The 26,512-nt window shown below is 42.3% G+C and overlaps 1 protein-coding gene across 1 annotated transcript in view; it reads right to left on the bottom strand.

Annotated features, from left to right (window-relative positions):
• The window catches only part of znf423 (zinc finger protein 423), a 166,358-nt gene that overhangs the window by 118,307 nt on the left and 21,539 nt on the right, over window positions 1–26,512 (bottom strand). The window contains exons 2-3 of the mRNA XM_078257825.1: window positions 17,692–17,757; window positions 3,264–3,464 (exon numbers count right to left, since the gene is read on the bottom strand). Of these exons, the coding sequence (XP_078113951.1) occupies window positions 3,264–3,464; window positions 17,692–17,757 (267 nt within the window). The remainder of the gene's footprint in view (window positions 1–3,263; window positions 3,465–17,691; window positions 17,758–26,512) is intronic.

The raw sequence follows: 26,512 nt of genomic DNA, 5'->3' as shown, positions 1-26,512 counted from the left end.
GTGTGTGTGTGTGTGTGTCCCATGCCCTCCTACTAAACTGGCTCCCAGGGGTCTCTACCAGCAAACTTAAAAGGATTCTTTAGTCCATGTGTTTTAATTTAGCCTTCTCCTCAATAATAACCAGAAAGCCGTGGTCCCACCACTAACTTCATACACACATACACTCAGACATAGTAACACGCACCAACACATAAATGAACATACACAAAGCCCTGCATGCAAGTGCACACACATCCTGCCGAGCAGGGGGATTACTCTGCAATCCCAACCACCCATTCTCCGGGGAAAACATGTTTTATCATTTCATTTCATTTCTTTCTTCTGCGCTCCCTCTCACCCTCCCTCCCTCCCTCCCTCTGCTTTCTCGCTCAGCAACATGTAGCCCTCCCCAGACTCCTGTGCTGAAATCACAGGCCACATCCTGCGCTCTGACAGCAGCCCTGTGCTTTTGGCGGTGTGATTCTCTCTGAGTCTGTGTGCAGAAGTAAATGACTCTGTGTGTGTGTGTGTGTGTGTGTGTGTGTGTGTGTGTGTGTGTGTGTGTGTGTGTGTGTGTGTGTGTGTGTGTGTCAGGGAGAGAGGGAACGAAAAAGCATAAACAGGATAAAAAAAAAGAAAAAAAGAAGCATGGTAGGTTACATTATGGCTTACTTTGACTTAGTTAGCCCAGTTAGCCCAGGCTAACAAGGCGATAAAGGCTTTGTCAACGATAAGTCAAATACCAGAGAAGAAGATTCTGAGCATGCTTAGTGAGCTTATATTCCTTGGGCAGTATTTATTTCTTTATTTCTACATATTTGATACCTTTGTATTCAACATCTTATTGGTACACAGCCCAAGGTGCTATGGCAAAAGACGAAATGTGACACATATGTGTGGACAGATGAAGAGGTGCAGTTGCTGCTTAGCGTCAGTTTGTAATACTAGTAGCCATTGTTGTTGTCGTTTCTGGTGCATGCTCATTACACAAAGCAACAATGGGAATGTTTAGGAGTTTGAAGAGTAGGAATTTAGGAGATGACGGTTCCGTTCTGAAAAATCTGCACCTTATAAACCCTTATTGTATCTTTTTAGTGACCTAAAATCCTGTTAGCCTGTGGACGAGAGGCCAAAACGTAGAAGAAAATATGTCATGGTCCTAGGGTTTTCGTTTGTAGTTTGTTTCCTGTTTTTATTTTGAAAGTCCCTCTCCTCATGTGTCTTGTCTCGTTTTACTTCCTGCCTTTGAGTGTTTTCCCACCTTTGTGATTAGCTGTGTTCCAAACCGTTCCCTATCACGGAAATGCACTATAAAGTGTGCTCGCCATTTTATAGTGCCGTTATACAAACCGATATATGGGTCTGAAAACATTTTAATAAATTGGAACTAACAGGTTTGTGTGAGCTAATCCCCGCCACACTCTCCCTATAAAAGACACACACACACACACACACACACACACACACACACACACACACACACACACACACACTCTATGTACTGGCTCTGCTATTCTCCTAAAGAGATACGCTAGAGTGACGCAGACACACAAGTATAAATCCCTACAACGGCGTAGGCCATTGGTGTAGGCCATTGGCGTAGGCTGCGGTGTTGGCTCTGCGTAGAGCCTACGTACTACTATAAATCAGACTTCATCTTGAGCAAGAGTTCCAGCCTTTTGGGCCAGTGTTAGTTCCTAGTGTTTTAGTGTTCCTGGTTTATTTTATGACTGCATCTTCGAAGTTTATTTTTGCTGCATTAAATCATTGAAGTCAACTTGCTTCCACCTTCTCTCCATCTGTGTTTGGGTCCAAACCTGCTATTTCTGAAATCCTAACAAAATATCAATTTTCAAAAATATATGTATACGTGTGGACAGGGCCTGAAGCTTAATATCTGGTAAAAAAGTAAAACCTCAGAGCTCTCTTTAATGTGCAGTTCTGTAGTATTCCCACTGTTTGAGTTAACATTATTTACACCTGTTCCCAACAACTCCGCCACTAGGATCCTCCAATGTCTAATATGTATTCTGCATCTCCAAGCGTCTTACCCTGTAAGACTGTGGGTGAGACCTAAGACCAATGACTCTGTGGGATTGGGTGTCAAGCCAGCGGGTGAGTAAGAGGTTGCTGAGGCGCGGGTCTTAGCATCTACATTACACAGTCTCTGGAAACACTATCTCTACCAGTTTAAACAAAGCCCTCCATCCCCCCCTCTCCCTATTTCTTCATCCCCCTATCAAAAGTAAAAACATACTCTCTAACATTCTAAGAGGCAGACTGCCTTGCAGGAGCAAGTAAGTGTGTGTGTTTATGTGTGTGTGTGTGTGTGTGTGTGTGTGTGTGTGTGTGTGTGTGTGTGTTGGCTTGTTAAGCGAGCGTTTGGATTAATCTGTAGGAACCAGATGCCCCCGTCGTGTTCCTTTCAGCCCCTCTATTAATTACACCAGTACTAATAACGGCTTTTGTGTGTGTGTGTGTGTGTGTGTGTGTGTGTGTGTGTGTGTGTGTGTGTGTGTGTGTGTGTGTGCGTGTGTGTGTGTGTGTGTGTGTGTGTGTGTGCGCGCACAAGTCTGTCCCTGTGGGAAACATGGGTATAACTGAATCCAATAGCGATAGGTATTGACAAACAGGGGAGAGCCTGAGCCACCCACAAACCCAAAAGATTTGTAATGTTTGGTGGCCTATCACAACCGTGCCACTTTGGTCTAAAACCATAACACCTAGTCACTGAAACACATGCAGCGCAACTATACACCAAATATAAAATCTCTTTAGTAACACATTTAAGTGGTGGTACATTTGTAAAGAGCATGTTAAAACGGTATTGATTCAATTCTACCTCATTCCCTTATTCGTTCAAGTATTTACTATTGCTGGATGCAAGCACCAATGATTAACTTTTTTTGTGCTCAGGTTCAGTTTTACTTAAATTCTGGACATGTCCTCAGGTAAGTGAAAAACATATTTAACTGTTAAGAAAAGACAAAATAGTAGTTTTATTGTTTGTGAAATGCTAACTACTACAGGTCGCTGCTTTCCTTCTTTAGGTTTTCTGTGCTTTTCCCTCTTCCTCTTGCTTGTATTTTTCTATCCATCTATCTCAATCAAAGTATTAAGGTTTAATATCACTAACCCCTGACACATGGTAGCGCCATATATCTATGACATATGACGACGTTGGACATTTAGCTGCTCTGTTTCTTTGTGACAAAGTGACGTGAGGCTGGTCAGTTACAACAAACACATACAGTATATCACGATATCCACATGAACAATGGTACCTGCTGGGCAGTGGTGGGTTCTGTGTTCCGTGAGCTCAGCCAGACAGTCAAAGTCATGTTGACAGTTGTCACAGGTGAAGATGGACTCGTCATCTAGGTCATCGTCGTGATCTCGGTCGTCGTGTTCCTCTTGTTCTCCGTCCTCAGTGCCCGCCCCATGACCGTCTTTGAGCTCTGTTTCTCTGTCAGCCGCCGGGACATCTGAACACACACACACACACACCATATGATTATGAGCTCAAAAGCTTCCAGCTGCAAGTTTCAAAGATCTCATTGACGTATCCATTGTCCTCCCTCTATCGATTAGGGGTGGGGGAAATAATCGAAAATCGTGATTTTCTTGTGTGCCAATTTTTAGAAATGTCTCATGACATATTGTCTCTAGAAGTGTATTATTTAAAAGTAAATACTCAACACTATCGAATCGCAATAATTGTATATCGCAATACAAATCAAAAGCATATCTTCCTAGCCATACTATCCATTATGATTTAGTTTATTTCATAATTCATTTTTGCGCTGCCATTTTGGGTTTGGCTTGTTTTTACTTACACAAAAGGATATTTTCTTGGACTCTCTACCTGCTATATTTTTACCAATGATATGTGCAACTTGACTTAATTGTGCAGTGTGTGTGGAACACTGCTCCAGTATGTGACGGAGAGTGAGTGTGTGTGTGTGTGTGTGTGTGTGTGTGTGTGTGTGTGTGTGTGTGTGTGTGTGTGTGTGTGTGTGTGTGTCCTGGTAGCAGACAGGAAGAGTGTGAGAGGAGACCAGTGGAAGGCTGTGTCGGCCCAATCCTCACTGCTCCATTGTGTCTCCATTTTCACACCTTATTATCACATTATAAACGCCAAGGATCCAAGAGGACTGACACTGAAGACACTGGCTGGAGAGGAGAGGAGAGGAGAGGAGGATGAAATTTGGAAAAAGGTATGGAGGAAATAAATGTGTTGAACTTATCTGGCTATAGATGGAGTGAAGGAAATATACTTTTTGTTCTGTGTCCTTTGCTTTTGTTTTTACAAGCTTCACCGGCTTCCGTTTTAAATGATTTAACCTCAAAGCAACACCCAGTGAATAACCCAATATACAGTAGCGCATAATGCCCAATGTACTAGACCAATTACTTGAACAAAACCCAACCAGTCCAACATGGTAACTATCTTGAATAATGAGGAGCATTGAGAACAAGCTTAGCACTTCATCTATATGAAAAAAGTCTGACACCAAAACCTGGTTGTCAGCTCAGCATCAGCAACTATGAGCAGGTACAATCCCAAACCATTTCAATGGTTTTCCATGTGACCATTTCAGGTACAATAATACAAAAGTCAAAAGTAAGAAAGATTAGAGTCAGGTGCACAGGCTCCATCTCACTCTGATTTATTATGGGAGAGGTGTGATGGGAGAGAGGGATGGAGGGATGCTTAGAGGTGGGGAACGAGGGATTGAGGTGATGAGGTGTTGGGGGGGGGAGAGAGAGAGAGAGAGAGGCTGCAGGAGAGGAAGACATTGATGGAGAGATAGAAGGAGGGATGGTGAAGAAGAGAGGGAGGGAGGGTGTTGGCCATCTGTCCAGTGGTGAGAGCACCGTCTGGCCAGGCAGAGAAAGTGGCCCCTTGGCTGACAAAACACACACACACACACACACACACACACGCCACATGTAAGCACACATGCACGCTGGTCATTGTGCACACTCACACAAACATACACAGGTATGCATACATATGCAAACACGCACAGATGTGCACACCAGAGGCACACGAAGTGCACACACGTACAAACACACGTGTGTGTACATGCTGGAATGTAAATATGTGCAGTTGTGTTGTATGACTGACGACCTATTTACCAGATATCACATAGGTGTGATCAGAATGTTTCTCTGATTAGAGGAGTGCATTCTAAGCACAGGATAAGATTATGAGCCACAGTTGATTCACTAGAATAAACACACAATGGTCAGGACTAAATAGCACTTCTTTCATGCGTTTTGTTCATAACGCAGTATGCTGCACATTAACAATGAGTACAGTCTGATCCATTCATTATCCAAACTCAATTGCAAATATCAAGGCCATGAGCAAGTATTTTGGACAAATAATTAGATCTACCCTAGTATTTTTTATCTTTGTTTTAAAATGCTGTATTACACATTTTTTCTTATTGTTCAATTATAGGAAAGGAAAGATGTTCTGAAACGCAAACCCCCACTTTTCCTATCACTGTTAACTCTGTTATGTGTAAAAACAGATTTCAAACATTTAGAAATGCTTTTTTTTTTTTTTTTTTTTTTGGTTAGTACAGAAGCGTAGTTGTATTGCAACACACAATGCAAACACACACACACACACACACACACACACACACACACACACACCCACACACACACCCCAGGGTGCCCTGATGTCAGAGGTGAGGGCAGAGCCAACTCCAGTGCATGCCAACACAACCTGCTGTCATAGCAACAGAGGGAGGAGCCAGATGAAACCTCTCCATCTTGCACCCCTCCGTCCTCATCTCTTCCTCCTTTTCTCTTTTTTTTTCTTGTCTATTTGTGCAGTGGGATAAAGAGAGAGGGATGCGTGTCAGAACAGAGGAAGATCAAGGGGATGAGAGAGGTTAACACAGTTGGTGGTGTTTCTATTTGCACATGGACAGGATAATGATGTGTCCTCTTATGGATCTCAGAGAGAAGTAGATGGGGGGGCCTAAAAAGAGTCCTGTCACTGTAAGCTCTTACTAGTAGATACTGTAGCTGTTTTGATCATTACCACTCTGAAAATGTGGCAAAATACCTCCTGGCTAGGCCACAGTGTGTATGTGTGTCTTTTCAATGTGTGTGTGCTTGTATTGTGTTCCTAGCATCATGTCATGAAGTTTTTCAGTACAAACGCAGGTGTAAAATAGGACATTCTCCTGAGTTTCTACCAAAAGCCCAGGGTTGGCTAAATTTGACAACAAATCAGTCCCTCACCATTTGGCCTTCCATCCACACTAAGCCAGCATTTGTCACAACCAAAACTGAGCTTTCCGAAAACGTTCTTCGGAGTGAAAACGCCTGTCTCATGTTGTGGTAAGGCCACAATGATGATGCTCCGACATGGTAGAGCACTTTGTGGCATTCCTTGCCCCGCTGCTGTTGCCTCAGTCTGTGATCACTCATTTTATGTCAAAACAAAGCACAATGTAGCTGTTGTCATTAACCTGTATTTGTGTTTGTTGTCAGAGATTTTTGCAAGCATAGCATAGTGATTTCAGTGGCAGCTCAGTGCAGCAGCACAGGAATTCCGGTTTATCTTAGTTTGCAAGTAGCATTTTATACTCCTTTAGTTGTCTGACAAAAGAAAGTGTCTACAGAAAAGATTGTAAAACTACCTGAAATTGCTAATGGGGATCCACATTTTCACATGTAAACAGTTTTCAGGTCTATCTGCTTTAAATTAATTGGACATAGCTTCATACATTTTCTTGCTCATCTTTCTCATATTGTTCACAAAACTTCCACGAATCTCATTTCTCAATTTATACACCACCCTTCCCCCACCCCAGCCACCAGAAAGAAGCAGCAGGCCTACTTAATGAAAGCAGGCAGCTCCCATGGGTGCTAGGGTGCGAAAGGGTTTTGTGTGTGTGTGTGTGTGTGTGTGTGTGTGTGTGTGTGTGTGTGTGTGTGTGTGTGTGTGGGGTATAGATTGAATAGTACGACAGTGGTCCCTAGCAAATAGCATGTGTGCACCACTCGCAGTCCCTCTCTTTCTCACAAACACACACACACACACGTGCAGCATATAGCTGATAGACATACTAACACACATGCGCTCTACAGAGAACCATTATCTCTGAGTCACAGACTGTCCCTATGCCAGGAATAACTGCACATTCTGTCTCTCTCTCACACACACACGCACGCACAAACCATCCAATCCCAAACCCTGACAGCCTGTTATATTCTTACATCACCCAGAGACACACAATAAGTCAAAATCACATCTGGCAGTTAAACTGAAGGAAATGTGAAAAATACAAATATCTCTACTAAATGAAAGCCACCGCAACATGAACAACAAGATTAATAATTTTCATCTGAAAGCACGTGTTATAGAAAATGGGTTTTCTACCGGTCCTTGAGTCACAGAGCCCTGGTGATTTTTATTCTAGCCATGTAATGAGGGACTGAATAACACCTGGGATGCACAGTGAATGCAATTAAAGGAAATTAACTAGCTGGTAGGATAGAAAACCAGCAGTATTTTGGGTCCTAAAGACTAGAACGGAAAACCATTGTTTGGGTCTGCAAGGAAAAAGGGTGTGTATATATGCACCTAAAAAAGAAAGAAATGAAGTCTCTTTGGCATTGCCACTAGAGCTGCAACTAATGATTATTTTAATTGTTGATTAATCGGTCAATTATTTTCTCGATTACTGGATTAGTTGTTTGGTCTATAAAATGTCAGAAAAGGTGAACACTGTTGATCAAATATGGCGTCCTCAAATGACTTGTTTTGTCCAGAACTTATCTGCCCTAATTGCCACCTCCTTGCCTAAAAGTAATACAGATTTCGTGTTTCTATTTCAATATAGCATCATAACCAGGATATCAGTGTCAGGGCTAATGGTACTGGTCTACATGATAACAGGGCAATGTAGCAGACAGGACCATTCACTGTCCTGCATCCGCAGGTATTATCACAGCCTAAATATTCAAATCAATGGTAGCATCACTTGTATATTTTAATCCATGGATTAAAATATATAATCACAACAACAGTACTATATTGATCTATGAAGGTCTGGGGGGATATATATATATATATATATATATATATATATATATATATATATAAACATATTTCTAAGATCATTTCTATATGCAGGGGTAGGACAGCAAGCAACAACAGGCACGGTTGTGGAGAAAAGATGTTTTTACATTGTGTGTCTCTAGAGGAACAGTAATAAGCCATAATCTTGGCTGTACCCACCAGCCTCAGTAACCTGAGGACAATGGGCTGTTTATTAACAGATAGAAATATAAATATATAAATGGATAGCTCGGGAATAATGAGGTCACTTTGCATATCTCCAAGATATATGCAGGTGGTATGTGTGCAGTGTATTGGTACGTGTGTGTGTGTGTGTGTGTGTGTGTGTGTGTGTGTGTGTGTGTGTGTGTGTACCCTGGGTAATTAGATAAAGAGAAGTGAATTAGCCGAGTCCACAGTGCAGAATGATGTTACACAGCCTAACCACGCCTAGCTGAGACCCACTAATCACCACTCGTTAGGCACACAGAAGACTGTGTGTGGATGTTTGTGTGTGTTCGTAGCGTGGACGTGTTTTTTAGTTGTGTGTCTTTTCTCATTACCCATGTTAAAATGAGTTCATTGAGGTGATTAGGGAGCTAAATGATAATAAGCCCTAAACATACTGGATGGGAGAGAGGTTTTGTCCTCCCTCTCCCCTCACAAAAGTAGGATATAATCTGAAAAGAGAGCCTCCAACATTGGATCCCAGTACAGTCAATATGGACACGCTCCATCCCACAGTCTGACTTTAGTTACATAGTATTGCTGTGAGCAGTTGCCAAGACAAGCTAGTGGAGAGACAAACTGGAACACCAAAAAAAATCAAACACACACAGTCAGCATGACCACCGTACATCTCTATATATCCTGTGTGAAGGAAACTAGGGAACTAATGAACACTGGGAAATGTTCCTGAACTGCACCTGGGTGATAGAAGTGCACTAAAAGAGAGTGCTAGAGGGAGATTTAAAAGGGGAATAAAACATACTGTAATACTGCAAAAGGTAAGGAGATGTATATCTGTCAGCCAAGCATGTATAAAAAGACACACCTATGTCTAGCTTAAAGCAGGCATCAAAAGGTGGGTAAAAGTGTATGTGCAGCTTCCAGCAGAATGTTTTGAAACCAAACAGTCCAGGCACAAGGCTTTCATTCTGCTCCACATCGCACTCTACACTGAACCAAGATTCAAAGGCACCTGGCTGGGCACCACCAGCTATGAACCAGCCATGAGGTTAAAATCCGACCTGCATCACATGGCTTGTTTGGAGTGCCCAGTGGGCGGCGTTTACAAGACCTTTTAGTCAGGACACTTCAAGACAAGTATCAGCTATAATACCATTCAAGAACGCTACATTACACTATCTTACAATCCTTCCTTGCGATTGTCAAAATCATCTTGTGAAGTAATATCCAGGCAATATTCTACTTTACTTTATTTTAATTAAACAAACTGGTTGATGCATTGAATTCATTAATTTGTTTTGGGTGCTATGTGTAAAATGTCTACATCGTAAAAAATGTGTGCGGATTCTACTTCATTCAATCTGTCTCTATCAAATGAGATACTCAGATACAATTCACACACAATACTACAGTGGGACAATACTGCTGGACAGACGGTAAGCACAATGACCCACCTATTTGAGCTCAAAATGTTGAGAAATGGGCTGATTCAAAGAATGGTGGACACATTTGGCACAGAGTGCACACTCAAATGCACACTGATACACACACAGGCTGAACAGGTGCAGCTGGACACAACACAGGCCTTGTCTCTCAAGAGAACGACTCCCCCACCCCTCTCTCACCCTCTGTTTCAGTGTGTATGTGTGGGTGTATGTTAGGTGGCTATATAAAGAGGCCATCTCTCATCACCTCCTCCTCTCGGCCTCCCACCTCATGTTCTTTCCCCCACCATAGCGTGTGTGTGTGTGTGTGTGTGTGTGTGTGTGTGTGTGTGTGTGTGTTTTCACACAATACAAGGCCCCCCCCCCCACGGGAGTAGATCTGCTGAGCTACAGAGTACCAGTCACACACACACGGATACACACTCACACATGTGCACACACCTACACACACAGACCCCTGGGACGTACTGCGGCAAGGGAGAGCAGCACCCAACACCAATGTCTGGAAGCAGGATTATGAAAGAGACACGTCATGGAAGATAGCAGAAAACATGCACACACACATACTGTATATACACAAACACACATAAAATCAGCCAGACATGCAATGCCCAGACTTACACAGATCGGCAGAAAAGCCTACTCAAAAACAAGTTAACAGCTGCTCACTTATTAAAAATGTTGGTGTGCGCGCACGCACGCACACACACACACACACACACACACACACACACACTCCAACAAAAATTACAGACACACAGACAAAAGGTCTTACATGCTGCAATACAGACAAAAAACACAGATGCACTGTGAGCTGTCACAAGCAGGCAATAATAGTCCACACACACAGAAACTGTTTTGCTGTGGTAGCCTTGGGGAAATTAAAACTACATTATGGACCTCCAGAGGGTAGCGGTGAGAGAGGGATAGAGGAAGAGGAAAAGAGAGAGAGCGGAAGCGAGAGAAGGGAGGGAGGGAGAGCGAGAGAGAGAGGAGGGAGAAGGGCCAGTGTCCTGTTTTTCACAGCTCTGGCCATCATCTAGTTATTACAGTGAACCAGGAGAACAGTAACACCGCCTGTAATCTCCTTACACTCTTTCAACTCCTCATTTGTAACACATTCGTTTTACTTTTCCTCTTAAACACTTATCTCAAGTTCTAACATTCCTCACCCTCTCAGTCTGTCCCTATGGATGGATGGATAGCTGAGATTATGTAAACGTATCCTCCAATCTAACCATCTCGTTCTTAAGATTTGATTCATTATTTGTGCTTGTCATTCAGGGTTGCAGCGGCATACAGTACCATGGTATGAAAACTGACGGTTATTATACCATATACTAGGGCTGTCAAACGATTACATTTTCTTAATCGCGATTAATCGTTGAATTTCTATAGTTAATCGGGATTAATCGCATGTTTTATCACATGATTAAAATTCTATTTTTTTTGCATTTCAGAACAGTTTTTAAGTACATACTAACAATGGAAAGCAATTCTTACCAGTGTATCTTGATTGGGAATCAAATGAATGCAAAGAAAATGACTTTACAAACTTGATTTTAAGATTTGTATTTGTTTATTATATATTTAATCTAGTCACACATTTGACTCTATAGTCAATATTAGGGTTGGCTATTGTTTGGTTTGGATACCGGTACTTTTAAAACGGTACCGGTGCCTTAACGGTGCCTGAACCGATACTTTTTAAGAAAGTAAAAAAAAAAGAAGGGTACTAAACAGTTGGCGACATTAAAGAACAGCTTGTTTATTGCTAAGGCCATATCGTCAAAATTAAATGATTTAATAATAATGTAATCACTATAACAATAACTTATTTCACTAGGAAATAGCTGTTGAATGACAAAAACAACCACCAGATGGGAAAAGGGCATTTAACAACAACTTTGAATGTGTTGTATTAAAACTTCATACTAAACTGAATGTAAATTACCAGTTTCATTGAACGCACCGTATGTGTTTTTCCGACAACAGCAGCTGCAGATTGTTACATCCCGGTGTTGAATCCTCTACAGTGAAATACAGACAAACTTTACACCGTTTAGCGTTAGCTGTCAGCATTTTAACCGTGTTTAATCCAGCTACTAGCTAGCGGTAGGCTAACGTTAGCTGCTGTCGAGTATGGTGTTAACTAGCGTCACGTGCAGCAATGTTTCTGTTGTCTGTAACGTCTGTTTCAGGGCATCAGAAAGAAGTGCAGACATATCAGTGGCACCAGAATGAGGCACCGAAATGAGGCACTGCTATTCCTGCAGCAGCAGGATGTGTTACGAGGAAGTACGGCAAAATAGTATCCTGTTAGGCACGACGCAAACCCGAGTGAAGTGAAAATAAATTGATAAATGGCGGCATGCGATTAATACGATTTAAAAAAATTAACGCATTATGCTCGGCCCTTAATCGCATCGCAATTAACGCGTTAATACTGACAGCCCTACCACATACGTTTGCTTATCTACAGTATTAAAACTAGTTTTTATTTGCAAAACTTTTTTTACACATACTTCCATTAAAAAAAATGGTTTTAAGTTTCAATTATAATAAAGTGTTTGTTAAAACCAAAAGAACCCTTCTGTTTTCATTCATTAACGGGTTATTGTAACTAATAATAATAATAATAATAATAATAATAATAACAACAACAATAATAATAATAATAATAATAATAATAATTAGAGTGCGGATCGGGCCGCATTTTTCTGTCCAAGCCCGGCCCTCATCCGACAGAGCATGTACCGAACCCAGCCCGAGCCCGACAGACATTAAAGATATTTATGTCCGAGCCCGACCCGAGCCCGACGCAGTTAAAATCTCGTTTTTTCCCTCATACTAATGACACATGTACATTTTTTTTTGTTGTGGAAAGCCCGCTTTTATTAAGCAACTGTAGGAAGGCATCCGGAAATGTCAACAGATGAGCGCATCAGCGCACACGGGGCAACAAGCTCACATTAACACAAGCGCGCACCTACATAATAAGCTTTTTTTTTTATTATTTAAAATGTTCAGTGCTTTATCGTGCTGATGTGACCGAGCCCGACCCGAACCCGAACATCATTTCTAAATATCTGTCCGAACCCGGCCCAGCAAGTCGGGTACCGTCGGCTCCCGACAGGCTCGGGTAGCCATCATCTAATAATAATAATGATAATACTAATTTTGTCATACCGTGTCATACCATTGCAACCCTATTGTCATTTTGCACCACACAAAAATCCATATTTTCCCCACTGAGTCTTACTTATAAATGTAATGCATTAGGGCTGTGTGTTTTTATAATTTCTCTCGTCATTTGGTACATGTCGTTTTGCCGTTCTCCATTGTGTTGTGTTCTGCTGCCTTAATTTGTCTTCTATTTCAGGTGTGTCTAGATGTGTGACCAACATTTGTGTTTACTGTATTATGTTGTTTGAAATGTTTCTTTCAATGTCTAAAGAAGGATATTTTATTTAAAATTTTATTAAATTTTATTTATTATAGAAATAAATCAAACACTGAAGGCTCTGAGAAGATGCTGGGCAAACATCCGTGAACCCCAGATCCCCGCAATGACATGCAATAAAGTAGCGAGATGCTTATAATGTCACTGTGGTGCATCTTTCCCACTGAACTACAACCATACCGCATATTGGAACAAAGAATCTGGGTTGTGAGACTACAGGAAAAACCTCTTCGCTGACATTTGGAAAATAAATAAATAAATAAATAAATAAAAAAGGTAAATATTCCCACAGCATACTGGAGAACAAGTGCACACGGACACACGCTGACTGGATTGTGGTGACAAACACAAAATATGGGAAATGTGAAAAGGCAATTCACATATGTTTTGTAGTACGGATAGATGAGAAGTGAAAGCATTTACATTTGTTACATTCTACTTGTGTTGCAGTTTCAAGGACATTGTATTAGAAATTGCATTAATGTCAACTTAATTGATCCAAGTCAAGGCCGCGCCCCCTTTTGGGGGATAGAAAACAGACGATCCCATAGAAGTCAATGCAATTTGACGTGTGTTTGGATCATAATTTTGACAAATGTGTGTGGATTTTTTTCTTGTTAAACAGATGGTTTGTTTTATACACATGTCTAATGTTTATTCTGTGACTTTGCCTGAACCTGAGCGTTAACTTAATAAACTAAGGTTGATCGCCGTCATGTCCCCTCAGTCTTCCCCCGTATCAGTAGATGAATGACCCAACACGGTGGCCGCATACTGCTTATGTAAAAATACATATCTGATTAAATCACTATTGTTAGGTAGAGTTGGGTCTGTAATTAATCAACCTGTTATGAATAACCAACTATTCGATCTATAAGCTGAGATTTAGTTGGAGACGCCAGTCTGATGCTGCTAAACTGTTAGCAGCCTCCCACTAAAGCTAGCGTTAGCTATCCATCAGTAGTAACTGTCACCAGCATCATTTACCACACTGACTGACAATATTCACGTTTCACGAGTCTCATATATCTGTGGGAAAGTCTCGATTAACCCGCTACACAACAGCTTTTTCAGTATTTTCCTGTTTCTCTCCTGATGTGACGATTCTTCCCTCTCATAGGGAGCCTCGGTGATGCTGGTCTGGTCTATAGCCTGGACCAAAAGCCCATCTATCAGGATCTATTTTAGGACATGGCAAGAGGACAAATCGAAGACCAGGGTTGTTGGATGTATTGTTGGTGCAACAAATTACTCTAGCAACTTTTCGGCATAGTTATTCATTTAAAATGGTTTGTTTAAAGTAAAAGTTTGGAACGAGTTACATTTCCTCTGTCGTTTACGCTGTTGTCGTCTATGGGGAACGCGGGACTGTTTTCCCCCAGAAAGGGGCATGGTGATGAGACCTTCCCTCGGATGACGTATTGCCGGTAGTACACATGTTCTAACACACAATAAACACACAGTATTTCCCGATACTTTCTGATAGGTAGACTGACTTGTCCCCACACTCACAATCACACAGTACTTGTGAATAACAATAATGCAGTAAGGTCTTGGTTTCTCAGTTTCAGCTTGGGGACCTGACAAACCTTTTCCATGATGACTCACTGGCTCCTTCTGTATGCGACTGTGTGTGTGTGTGTGTGTGTGTGTGTGTGTGTGTGTGTGTGTGTGTGTGTGTGTGTGTGTGTGTGTGTGTGTGTGTGTGTGTGTGTGTGTGTGTGTTGTCCAAAAGAAACAATGTGTGTAGGTGTGTGTGTAGGCTATAGACTGTCAGAAAAGAATTGAGAAAAACAAGTCTCTAGAGAAAGAGAGGAGGATTTAAACACAAACACAGACACTCACAAACACTCATGCCCAAGTTCTCCTGCATGAGACTGGACACACGTTAACGCCTGAACAGATGACTCTTATGAACAGGGCAACTCTGCTGCTACCTGCCCTTTCCAAATCATTCTCTCTCATTTCCTTTCTCTGTCCTTGGCAACTTCACTCTTTTTCTTCTCCCAGCACACTGGGGGAGCGAGGGAACAAGAGAGGAAACAAGGGAAGAAGGGGACACGTTGTTCTTCTGTCCCACTAAAGGGTGGTTTGGCCAGAGGGGAAGAGAGATGTAGGGTGTTGGGGAACCTTCTGCCTCCGAGGGGTTCTCTCTGGGGCAGAAAGGCCAGGGAGAGGGAAGAAAAAGAGGAAAGGAAAGGAGGAAATGTAGAAAGGTGGGGGGTGGGGGGAGATAGGTTGGCTCGATGCTATTCCCTTTGAGTCACCCTCCCACCTCCTCCCCCCCCTGCGCCTTCCCTCCTGTGGGTCTTTCCAAACTCAACACACATTTTCCAGAGAAAGCGAAAGAGAGACACACAGAGAGAGAGCGAGAGCGAGAGAGAGAGAGAGAGAGAGAGAGACGGGGGGAGGAAGTTATTTTTCCATTCTTCTCTCATTCTTTTTCGCTCTCCCCCTTTCTCACCCCGGCACCATCTCCCAGGGAGTAAAGGAAGCAAGGTCTTTTTTATTTTTTATCTGCTTGAATAAGGGATAGGCAGCAATCCTCACACACGCGCACACACACACACGCACACACAGGCACACGCTTACTCTAATATGAGCATAGGTACAATTTGAAAAGTTAAGACAGATCAAGAGAAGGAGAGAGAAACGGACAATGAGAAAGAAAGATACATAGAGATTTAGGAAGCATGCAGAGAGAGAAAGAAAAAGTGATGCAGAGGATGCTAGGACAGGGAATTGATGTTAAAATCCAAATTGAAAGAGTGGCTGAGTAAGGGAATATGGGACAGTATGTTTTTATGGGAGGAAGAGTGCAAGATAGAGGTGTGTGTGTGTGTGTGTGTGTGTGTGTGTGTGTGTGTGTGTGTGTGTGTGTGTGTGTGTGTGTCATGGGACTCTAGCTTCCTGCAGGAACTGACACACACAGCAGTTCTAGTGAGCCACCCAGGACCTCAGTCAGCACCCCCCTTAACATGCACACTCAGACACACACACACACACACACACACACACACACACACACAGCCCCTGGAGGAGAGTTAGCACAGGTCTGGGGGGTGTAAGGATGGGAGGGTTCAGTACGTCATAGACACCCCAAGGGTCATACTTTCCTATCCTATTCCTGTAGAGCTGATCGAGAGACAGGGCAGGAGAGGTAGAGAGAGAGATAACTGCATATTTACCACATTCAGCAGTATCTTATTTCCCTGTTGGGATCTAGTCAGAGGAAGTGTTTAACTGTTCTCTGATAGGCTGCAAACCAGAGCAGAAAAACTAGCTACAGCTGACAAACAACTACAGAAGTCAAACTGTTTTGCCATGGTTTGGAAAATGTGTAATTTGATATTTACTAAGTGTTAATGACAACAGTGAGTAACCATGTCAATAGCCTAGTTGTGCCAGGTTTAAGATGGGCATACACTGTACAATGTGAGCCGGTTTCTAACCCGATTGTTGAGCCGCACCATTTTAGCGTTGGACTGAATTTTCGCATTAGCAGACGTTGTTTGCCGTGCAGTGTGTGTGTGTGTGGGGGGATTGCTCAACTGCACCCGACGGGGCATCTGTGATGTCCAGATGAATTTCAAATTTTCTAATGTCAGATATTTTGGTCGGCCGACGCCAGGCTCTCGCACAGTTGAAACAGAGCCATGGGTCGGTTCCCCGCGGTCGGCGCCTCTTTTTTTTTTTTTTTCATTGCACGCGCGCGAAGCAGCGAACACAGTGTCTGAAAGTGCCATGGCGACCCAACGCGTCATTTGTACAGTACATGTTTTTTTGAATCCATATAATTGCCAAGACAATTTGAACTTCAGAGCACACCTAGTTCAGTTGTTCCTTTTGACTTGAAGGCGAAAGGGCGAGTGATAATAATTTCTAATTCCCATCTGAGGGTGGAAACAAGCGAGAAGGGAGGATAGAAAAAGGGAGGGAGAGACAGAGAGGGAGCAATACAGCAGCTGGTTTGGAGAAACCGCAAGGAAAAACTAAATCCAAGAAAAGAACAAAAAGCAAAGCCCTACCATCTCACGGACTTCCTCCCAGGATATTCCTAGACCACGGAGAGTAGTGAAAAAGCACACAAATCTCCCTCTTGTCCCCTCATAACCAATCTTTCTCTTTCCATATCCCCTTTGTCATCTCTTTCCATTCAGTCCGACTCCCGAGACCAAGAGTGCTCTGTCTCTTTTCACATCTCCCTCTTATTCCTTCTTTTACTTTTCAAATATCCTCTTTCCTTGCTTATGTGATTTTTCCTTTCTCCTAAAACTTTCACCAACCCTTCCATCCAAACTCCTCTTTGTTCACTTCATCGCTCCATCTTTTCTTAGTTGATAGCCCTCTGAGCAGGCCATTATAAACCATGTGGAATTGATCTTACAAATGGTGTGTGTCTGTGTTTGTGTGTGAGAAATATAGACTTAAGCCTCTCGTGTGGATCTGACAGCTTGCTGGAACGCGATTACATTATCTGTGTGTGTGTGTGTGTGTGTGTGTGTGTGTGTACGCGCACAAACCTGTCTGGACGGTTGATTCATCCCAGGACATCCCTCCACACTCTGAAGACTCCCCTTCTTCTACCGCTGAGGAGAAAGGAAGATACATTAAAATGTATGTTAAAGCTCCATTGTGTCATTTTTTTGAGTTGATTCTCAGCAAAAAAAACTTTGTTCTTTCACAAATATGTGCTCATTCATGTGTAATTACTTCCACCAACTAATCAAAGTATTCTCGTAAGCGTAGAATCTGCAATTCAGAATACATACGAGCGAGTTGCTCGAATGACGGCCACCATGTTGCGCCCTATCTTTAAAATACATTAGCCAAAGAGGGACATAGCTCCGCCTTTCGCGCGTTTACACTCAGTGGCACGGTGACGAATGCCAGGGAGGGGGAGAAGATTACTTGGGACTGCCGGCAGATTTGAAAGCCTGTTGAAGGAGGAGGATCACGCCTATTCTTAAGGACATGTAACGGAGTCGCCAAGGAAGTTAAAGAGAGAATTAAAACGTCAACGCGACAAGACCGAAGTTAATATTGGAGTGGCTTTTCCAAGATGGAAAGAGCTCATAAGGAGCAAGGATTTTAAAAGGGACACCAAAGTTGCCTGCTTTCTGCTCGACAGGTAATTCTGCCTATTTGTGCAAATTCGAAGTTTTATAGTTGCTTGGCTAACTATAGCATGACTGTGCATAACGCTAGAACGATGTCTAGGATACTTTCCCTTTCGTCAATGATGAAAAAGGATTGTCTACCTTGTAACATAAACGTAATCATATGTGTCGTGATTTCCCTGGCAGACACGTCATGTGCAGTTGTAACACAGACTAGCTACAGCTAGAACAGCTGCGTGTAAACGATGGAGAGACTAAAGGCCATTTTATAGTCATGCGTAGAATCGACGGCGTACCCCCGCAGACCCCTCTGCGTCTACGCTGGACCCTACGTCGTAGCCTGACGTGCACCTCTCGAAAAATGTAACTGCACGGCATGGCCACGCACGGCGCTCGGCCGTGGCTTGGTAGCGTTGCATTTCCCCCCCCCCCGACTCATTTCCCACCGTGGTCAGAAAGCACAGGGGAGACACAGTGTTTCTCTCACTATGCCTCTAGAGTCACAACTTGCTCAGAAGACAATAATTGCCGTCACTCTCTCACTCGCTCTATCACCCACTCTCCCCGCACACACACATGCCAGCTCGATGCACACATACACACAACGCACAAGTAAACAAAGAGTTTCGCGAATAACCCTCCGAAAACCACACACCCCTAGCGTTCTGGCAGTGAAATGCACCGCGATGCAAAGAAACACGTTCAACCCCGACGCAGAACTCCGAAAGGGTCACGAGGCCGTAGGAGCGACGGCGTAGCTAGGGCGTGGAGTTTGCACACAACCGTTTCATTGACATTGTTCATACTGCTCAGAGAAATATATAAAAAAAAAAAAAACCTCCATTGCTTCTCTCCTACGCTGTAAACATTGCCTTACACTATTAATCTCGTACAATATACAGAATAACGATAGCACTGATACTTTACTAACATTAGCTTGCATATGTTTGGGAACCTGATAGCTGATGTTAGCAATGAAATGGTACTAAAATAACGTAAAACTATTATTACACACTGGAAGGAACACTCACAGACGAAGTCGTACTTCTTGGAATAATACAGCCACCGTAGGAGTTAGGGCTGAATGATTTTTGAAAATAATCTAATTGCGATTTTTTTCAAAAATATTGCGATTGCGATTCAATATGCGATTGTTTTTTAAGCTCTTTGACTTCTGTATTATTCAACAAAGACAAGCATTAAATCATTGTATAGTATGAACAATACAAGATTAGATAGATTAAACAAACTGTTCTTTCCTGGAGGCCAGGCCTGGATGTGAAATGGATGAAATCAGGTGATGCATGAATTTCTATGAATGACATCTTTTATTGAACTACTTCAGTCCCAGTAGTATACTGAGCACTGACCGCCTGGTGTAAACATTCATATGAAAGTCAGAAACAAATCACACAAACTAAAGTTCAGATTGCAGAAATATAAAAACAAAGATGTGGCTTTACCACACTTAGTAGTATTTACATTTAATTATCATTTACTGTATTAAACATATGTAAACATGTGGATTGCACTTTTTAAACACTGTCTTTGAACTTTAGTAGACAGTTAAATAAGTAAAAATATAGTATATACACACAACGGTGTATTTTTTACAGCGCACACAGAGGAGCTGCCTCCACCCCCCTCCCTCCCCTCATGAAGTTGCGTGCCGCGTGCATGACAGCGTCACAACGTTGCACTTTCTCAGAGAGGCTATCGTTACGTTAGCAGTAGCATGCTGCTGCTGGTCTTGCCCTGGGATTAACTCTACTAATAAAACCGTTGAAACAACGCAGCCACGCTGCTGTGAAAGCTCCCAGAACGTCATTTATCAGAGTCTGGTTGTTACCCCTCCCCGTGGCAGTCTCCTCCACTCCATATCTTTATAACGGAGCTAGCTAACTGGAGCTAACCGCTAATCAGAGCTAATCGTTGCTAACCGAGCTTTCAGTTCTGCGTGCCTGTATCCATTTTTCGAAACCTATTCATCATTTCAGCCATTTCCTTAGTAAAAATGCCAAACATGATTGGTTTTAGCTTCTAAAAAGTATTTTCTGCTCTTCTTTGTTTAACCTAAGAGTGAACTGAATATGTTTAGGTTTGAGACTGTTCCGACAAAACAAGCTGCTTGATGATGTGAACCAACATACAGAATTCCATATAGAAATGACAACACTAACAGACTAGAGGAGCCTGAAGTGTTGAATCTGGACTACAGGTCTGTTTATGATGAATTGTGTAGTTTCCCTTGGATGGTTCTCTGAAATTATTTTGTGTCTCTCTTTGTCTCCACCACTTTGGATTAAAAGTGCAAGCAAGTCTTTACAAACCATAGGCACTACATTACAGAGAAGTTTTATAGGAGGGGTATGGAGTCTGCATGTGTCTACATCTGTACATAATCTTCTAAATGTATGGTATTAACCACCTCTAAAAACAGACCAGGGAAGCAACAAAAAAAATGCAGGTATTGGCAATGTCCTGAGATCTCTCGGACACACGAACACAGAGCTGATCAGAGCTGGAATGTGACACTGACTTCCTGGGTACAACAGGAAGGAGGGAAGTACAGCTGGCACACAAACAGGAAATGGCTGGAGCCACCACACAATGGGGTTTCCTGTACACCCCGTCCCCCCCTACATGATTCCTCACTTACTCACCTCTCAGATCTCTCAAAATCCTAGTTCTCATCCTGCTCTCTCTGATGACCCCCACCCCTGCAGCTCTTTATAGCTCTCCTCATCTTCCTCACTCCATTAATCTTCATCAGCTCCCACTTGACCCACCCCATCCTCACAGTTGTGCTCAGCCAAAAGCTCAAATGAAAACGAGAAGGTTTAAGTCAGCGACGTGTCCCTTTTACAAGAAAAACTAACTGTTGAGATGTTCCTTGTTTTAGTTAAACCCCAATGATGTTAACTTGTACACACAGTCAAAAATACTGTATGTGCAGACTAAATATACGGAACAATTTGGTTGCTAAATATATGGGTTATCAGTTTCCCCAGGTAGTAATGTGGACCATTAAAACTACAACAATTAGAAATTGGTGCTGGGGTGTAAAGTTCTACATAGCGAACCCACAAGACAAGCTCAGTTTGAGGACTTCCTGCCAATCTAATCAACAATGTTCAGGTCTCTTCTTTCTTGAAAGAATATGCTAAATCCCTGCATAAAGGTTGAACTGCACTAAAAACAACTGCAGTTGAATCCTTCCATTTAAGTGATCCACAGCAGGCTCTATTGTGAAAGTAAGCTACCCAGCCTTACATGTACTGTATGTCCATTCAATAGCAACTCACAACGTAGTGCAGTGATTTCATTTTTGACTGGCCAAAGTTAACACCAGGCTGGGATTCCCATCCAACACAGCCACACAGTGGAGAGACACACACGCACGCATGCACGCACAGATCAAGAGACGGAGAGAGAAACAGATACATAGACATTTAGGAAACACACACACACACAAATGCTATTACAACCTAGTTGTAATGAATATCTGCAATATCTGATAACAAAGAATAAGGATTGACAGGAAATAATATAAATGATCTGGATGAGATACAAGAAAAGAACTAAAGGCAAAGTTTGAAACATATCAGTAACATGTACTCTGTGCCCTGCCAACTGCTTCATACATTTTCATTGTATTCCCTAAATATAAAAGGAGCCCAACGTGCTAAAAAGAAATATATGTATAACACATAATCCTTCTTTGTGAAATTCAAATGAAGCATTTCATTTTGGAACAAGTTCCAATATAGAGCGGTGAAATCACCATGTTCACATCACATCCAATGAAAACAGAGACTGGGCTGCGAGTCATTTCTTCACATCAATTCAAAATGACTTTAATATAAACAATTCTTTATGATTCAACTGGATTACATTTACACCTGGTACTAATATGTGTCTCCAGTGTTCACATTGAGATCCTCGGTCCAGCTCAAACAACAGAAGGTCCCTTTTTTCATCACCGCCTCCTCCTGCTGCAGCTGTCGGACACACAGACCAGACGGCCGACCCTCGGCAGAAAAGGCAGTTGGACTGATTAGTCTACCCGAGTTGGTCAAAAAAGTGCCTCGGAACACACCAAAGCGACGAGACGTAATACGTGGTTACAATACAGATTAGCGGCGCTAATCTGTATTGTTGCCCAAAAATGAAAACCGGCAGCTGATTGGACGAACGCGTCACGTGGGTCTGGTTTCTCCGGAAATTCAAAGACAGACTGTCATGGCGGCTTGTTCAGATTACGATTTCATATTGTACTAAAATAGTTCACCGAAACGTTTTTCTGAAAACATTTGAAGTGAGAAATAGACCGTGCAGTTGCTGAATCGGTCTTCATTTCAGATCGACAAAGGTCAGTTTAAAAGATTTTCGTCAGATTTTGAGAGACTCTAGTCACGCTCATTCCGCTCCCCGTTTCCAGGTTAGCACTCCACCAATCAGATGGGTCATTTGAGTCCGACTGCCGGCAGTGCCCGCCCCGCCGATTATACATGTCAAATCGGCCAAGATGAAGGCCGGAACACACCGAACAGACTCGAGTCACTGACCTCGCCAGACTGTCCAACGGCCGATTATCGGCTTGGTGTGTCAGCGCCTTTAGAGGCGAGGTGGCCGTCTGGCTGCTGCTGCTGCTGCTGCTGCTTATGCTGGAGGCCAGTGCTGGTAGTTGTATGTGGTTTGAAAACACATTTGCATTTACATATGTGTTTGATGTGGTCACAATACGTCCCTGACCACCTCCGGAGGCGGTTTGACTGATCGGATCGCAATCTTTGGTTGCATTTACACCTGTACTTGGTGTGGTATGTAACATGTGGTCAAGCACTTTCCGTTTGCACTCCCATCAACCAAAACGCATATCATTGCCAGGTGTAAATGGTGTCAAAATGTCTATCTGCTACTGAGGGGGTTATCTTTACTACAGGAAGTTACGCATATTGCCATGATTATGAAATTACAAGAATTCCTATATTGATGGACTAAAGTAGAACCAAAACTGTGCCCAGAGCTGGGAAGGATATGAATCATTTCTTCTACAAAAATATGTAGTCAACTGCTTTGTTTGTTCTATACCACAAAAGCAGTAGAGGGTGGAGAGGGTAGAGAGTTTCAAATCCCTTGGTGTACACATCATCGAGGGTCTGACCTAGGTGCTGCATACTGACTCAGTGGCGAGAAAGGAAGGGCTTCTGAGGGCCAGATGTAGACCACAGTGTGCTAATAACGTACTAATGGATCCCTGGACAAACACACAGCACAGCACACACATAAGCACTTGAGACAGATCCACACAGGATTTTAACTTGAAGGCTGCGCGTCTGTCTGAACAGAGACCTCCCACTATGACTGAACACGCCTGCCAAACACAGCAGACAGAAACAGATGAGAGAAGGTACGGGAAGAGGAAACCAAAAGAAAAACAAAGTATTTCCTCTGAGCTAATAAAAAGGGGCTTTCCTCCAAAACACTTTTAGCATATTACCCTACAATCAAGCCATGAGTTGGGTTGCATGATTAATACAATACTACACCGTCAGTCTCTTAAGCAACATGCAATGCAAAAGGTGTATGCGTTGTGTTACTGATGCATTTGTTTACCAGCAATTTGAAGTAGAAAAATGCAGTCAGATGAGATGATAGAACAACCCGGTCTCACGCCAGTTCGTAAATAGTCATGTTATTTTGATTTATTCATTCGTGTACAGGTCACGATTTTCTCGTTTATTTCGTGTACAGGTCATGATTTTCTCGTTTATTTCGTGTACAGGTCATGATTTTCGAACGTTACCATTTCACAAACTGCCATGACACTGGGCTGCTCTGGGTAGAGATGGTCCGATACCGAGTACCGATCCGATACCAGTGTGTCATATATTTTATTATGTTTTAACAAGTGTATACTACTATCGCTGTATGGATGTGATATGATTTCTATCTTTGTTGTCGGTCTGGCTCAGGTTAAACTCAGGTTTGTGAAACATGAACAAACACAAACAATGAACGCCACAGAACTGTCTTTTATTATCCAGTTTAACAGTCAGTTATAATGGAAAAAGAACATAAACTACTTTAACGTAGATTTTCTTTAGGGCTTTATTATGTGGTATCGGATCGCTGCATTAACTCCAGTACTTCCCGATACCGGTATCGGTACATCTCTAGCTCTGGGGGGCGCAACAACGGGGAAAATAAACGCCGATCTGCAACACGTCGGACGCCCGGTCTCCGCGGTGAAAGTCCTGTATTGTTTGACCCATCCACCACCCCGACCAACCTCCCTACGCGGATTTTCTGCTTTTCATACTACTCTCTACCGCCGTGCTGTGATTATGAAACAGGCTTCCCATTTAAATACATTAAATTAAAATTCGTAATCACCACACGAAAAAAACGACATAATCGTGTCCTGTTCACGAATCAATAGATTAAATAACGTAACCATTTCACGAACTGCCATGAGACTGAGCTGGATAGAAACACATTTTCTAGTGTATGCAAACTAAACCTACAATCCTAATTACAAGCCATCTTTTGGTTTCAGAGCACAGCACACATCTCACCACACTGACAATATTATGCTGCTTTACTGACTTGAAGTAAGGAGGAAGAATATTCTGGAACCTACATGAAAAGATGGACCTGTATCACTTATGGACAGAGATCTTTATCAAAAGGTTTCCCTTTCTGACAAGCAGTGTTCCCTGCTGAGACCACACCCTGCTTAAGCCATGCGTCCCTGGTCTGGTTGTGACAGGGCTTCTCGGTATGCTTTCCCTGACAATCATGATAAAAACTGGTCACGTTTTTAGCTGTGACTGTCCTTCCTTTGCCGTACCTGAAGTTGCTGCATTTTGGCTGCTGTCTCTAGATTCCTTCAAACACAACTCATTTCTTTCGGGTGTTTGTTTGTATGTTGTGTATTGTTTAGGGTCCTTGCCAGCACGAGACAAATCGGCATTGCAAATTGAAAATGTAGCTCGACTTGAATCACCTTCTTTTGACTTAAAGTACTGGCAAACAACACATTTTCACTTTCTCACAGCCTACTGCATTGAGCGGTCCACCTACGTAAACACCTTCCCGTAATCAACGGAGCACGTGTAGTGCAAGCGGAGGGTTCGGTTTGGTGGAAAAAAGTTCTAAGGTTCGGCAGAAACCGAACCCCGTCAAAAAGCCCAATATTTGGCCGAATCCAAAGCCGAATCCTGGATTCGGTGCATCCTTGATAAAAACCATATTCTTTTGGTAGTTAAGTTTTTTTTTGGGATGTTATAGAAGGACCTAGAGGTACTGGTGACTCTGCCTCCGATAAAAGCCCATTTCTTCTGATGAGACTGTAGGGAATACAGTGCGTTTCATTAGCCAAGCACACACAGCTTTATTTAGATTCCCCTATCCTCCCTCTGAGACACACACACCGTTACTGTGAACCCTGCACACACCAGGGGGTCGGCGGGGGGTGTATGTGTGTGGTTGTGTGGAAAGGGTTGAGCATTCTTGCACAAACTGTACGAGTAAAAGGAGGGAGAGTTCAGTCGGAAGTCTGAGTGTGTGTGCTTACATATATGGGCTGTACCGAATGTCATTTTTCTAAATTTAAAGCTTCTATTGAGCTTTTTAGAATGAAGTTTCGAAAATGTAAGGCGTCATATTTTATGATGTCATCATCACCCTAAAAAAAAAAAAGTAATAATAAATAAATAAAAACATCCTCGGACAAAATTCTCAATTTGAACATCGGTCTTTTTTTATTAAATCAATACGATCTTTTTTGTAATGACTGAAGAAGTACTAAAAGCGTGTTAGAGCCGAAATAGATTTTTTGTTATTGTGGTTATATAAATGCAATTTATGGTAGGTCTGTAACAATTATTCCATAATTCTTCTACATAATCGCGGTTAGAGGTTGACCGATGTGGGTTTTCTCTGGCTGATGCAGATCTTTAGAAATCAGGGTCAGCCGATGGCCGATATTTGTCCGATATGTGCTTGTTTTTAAACCTCTATTTGAAAGATAATATGTAACACTAATATACACAGAATTTCTCAACAAAAACATTTATTGAACACTTCACCAATCTACACTAGTATACTTCAATTAAAAATGTATAATGTAAAAACATACTGTATATTGTGTAAAAATGTAAAAAATGTATGAAAAATATATTAAATAAACGAAACGGGGAAGAAGAAAATAAACTTT

This window comes from Sander vitreus, chromosome 8 (assembly GCF_031162955.1).
Source record: "Sander vitreus isolate 19-12246 chromosome 8, sanVit1, whole genome shotgun sequence".
NCBI lineage: Eukaryota > Metazoa > Chordata > Actinopteri > Perciformes > Percidae > Sander > Sander vitreus.
The sequence above is the reverse complement of the archived record's forward strand: the minus strand, read 5'-3'. Positions and strand labels throughout refer to the sequence as shown.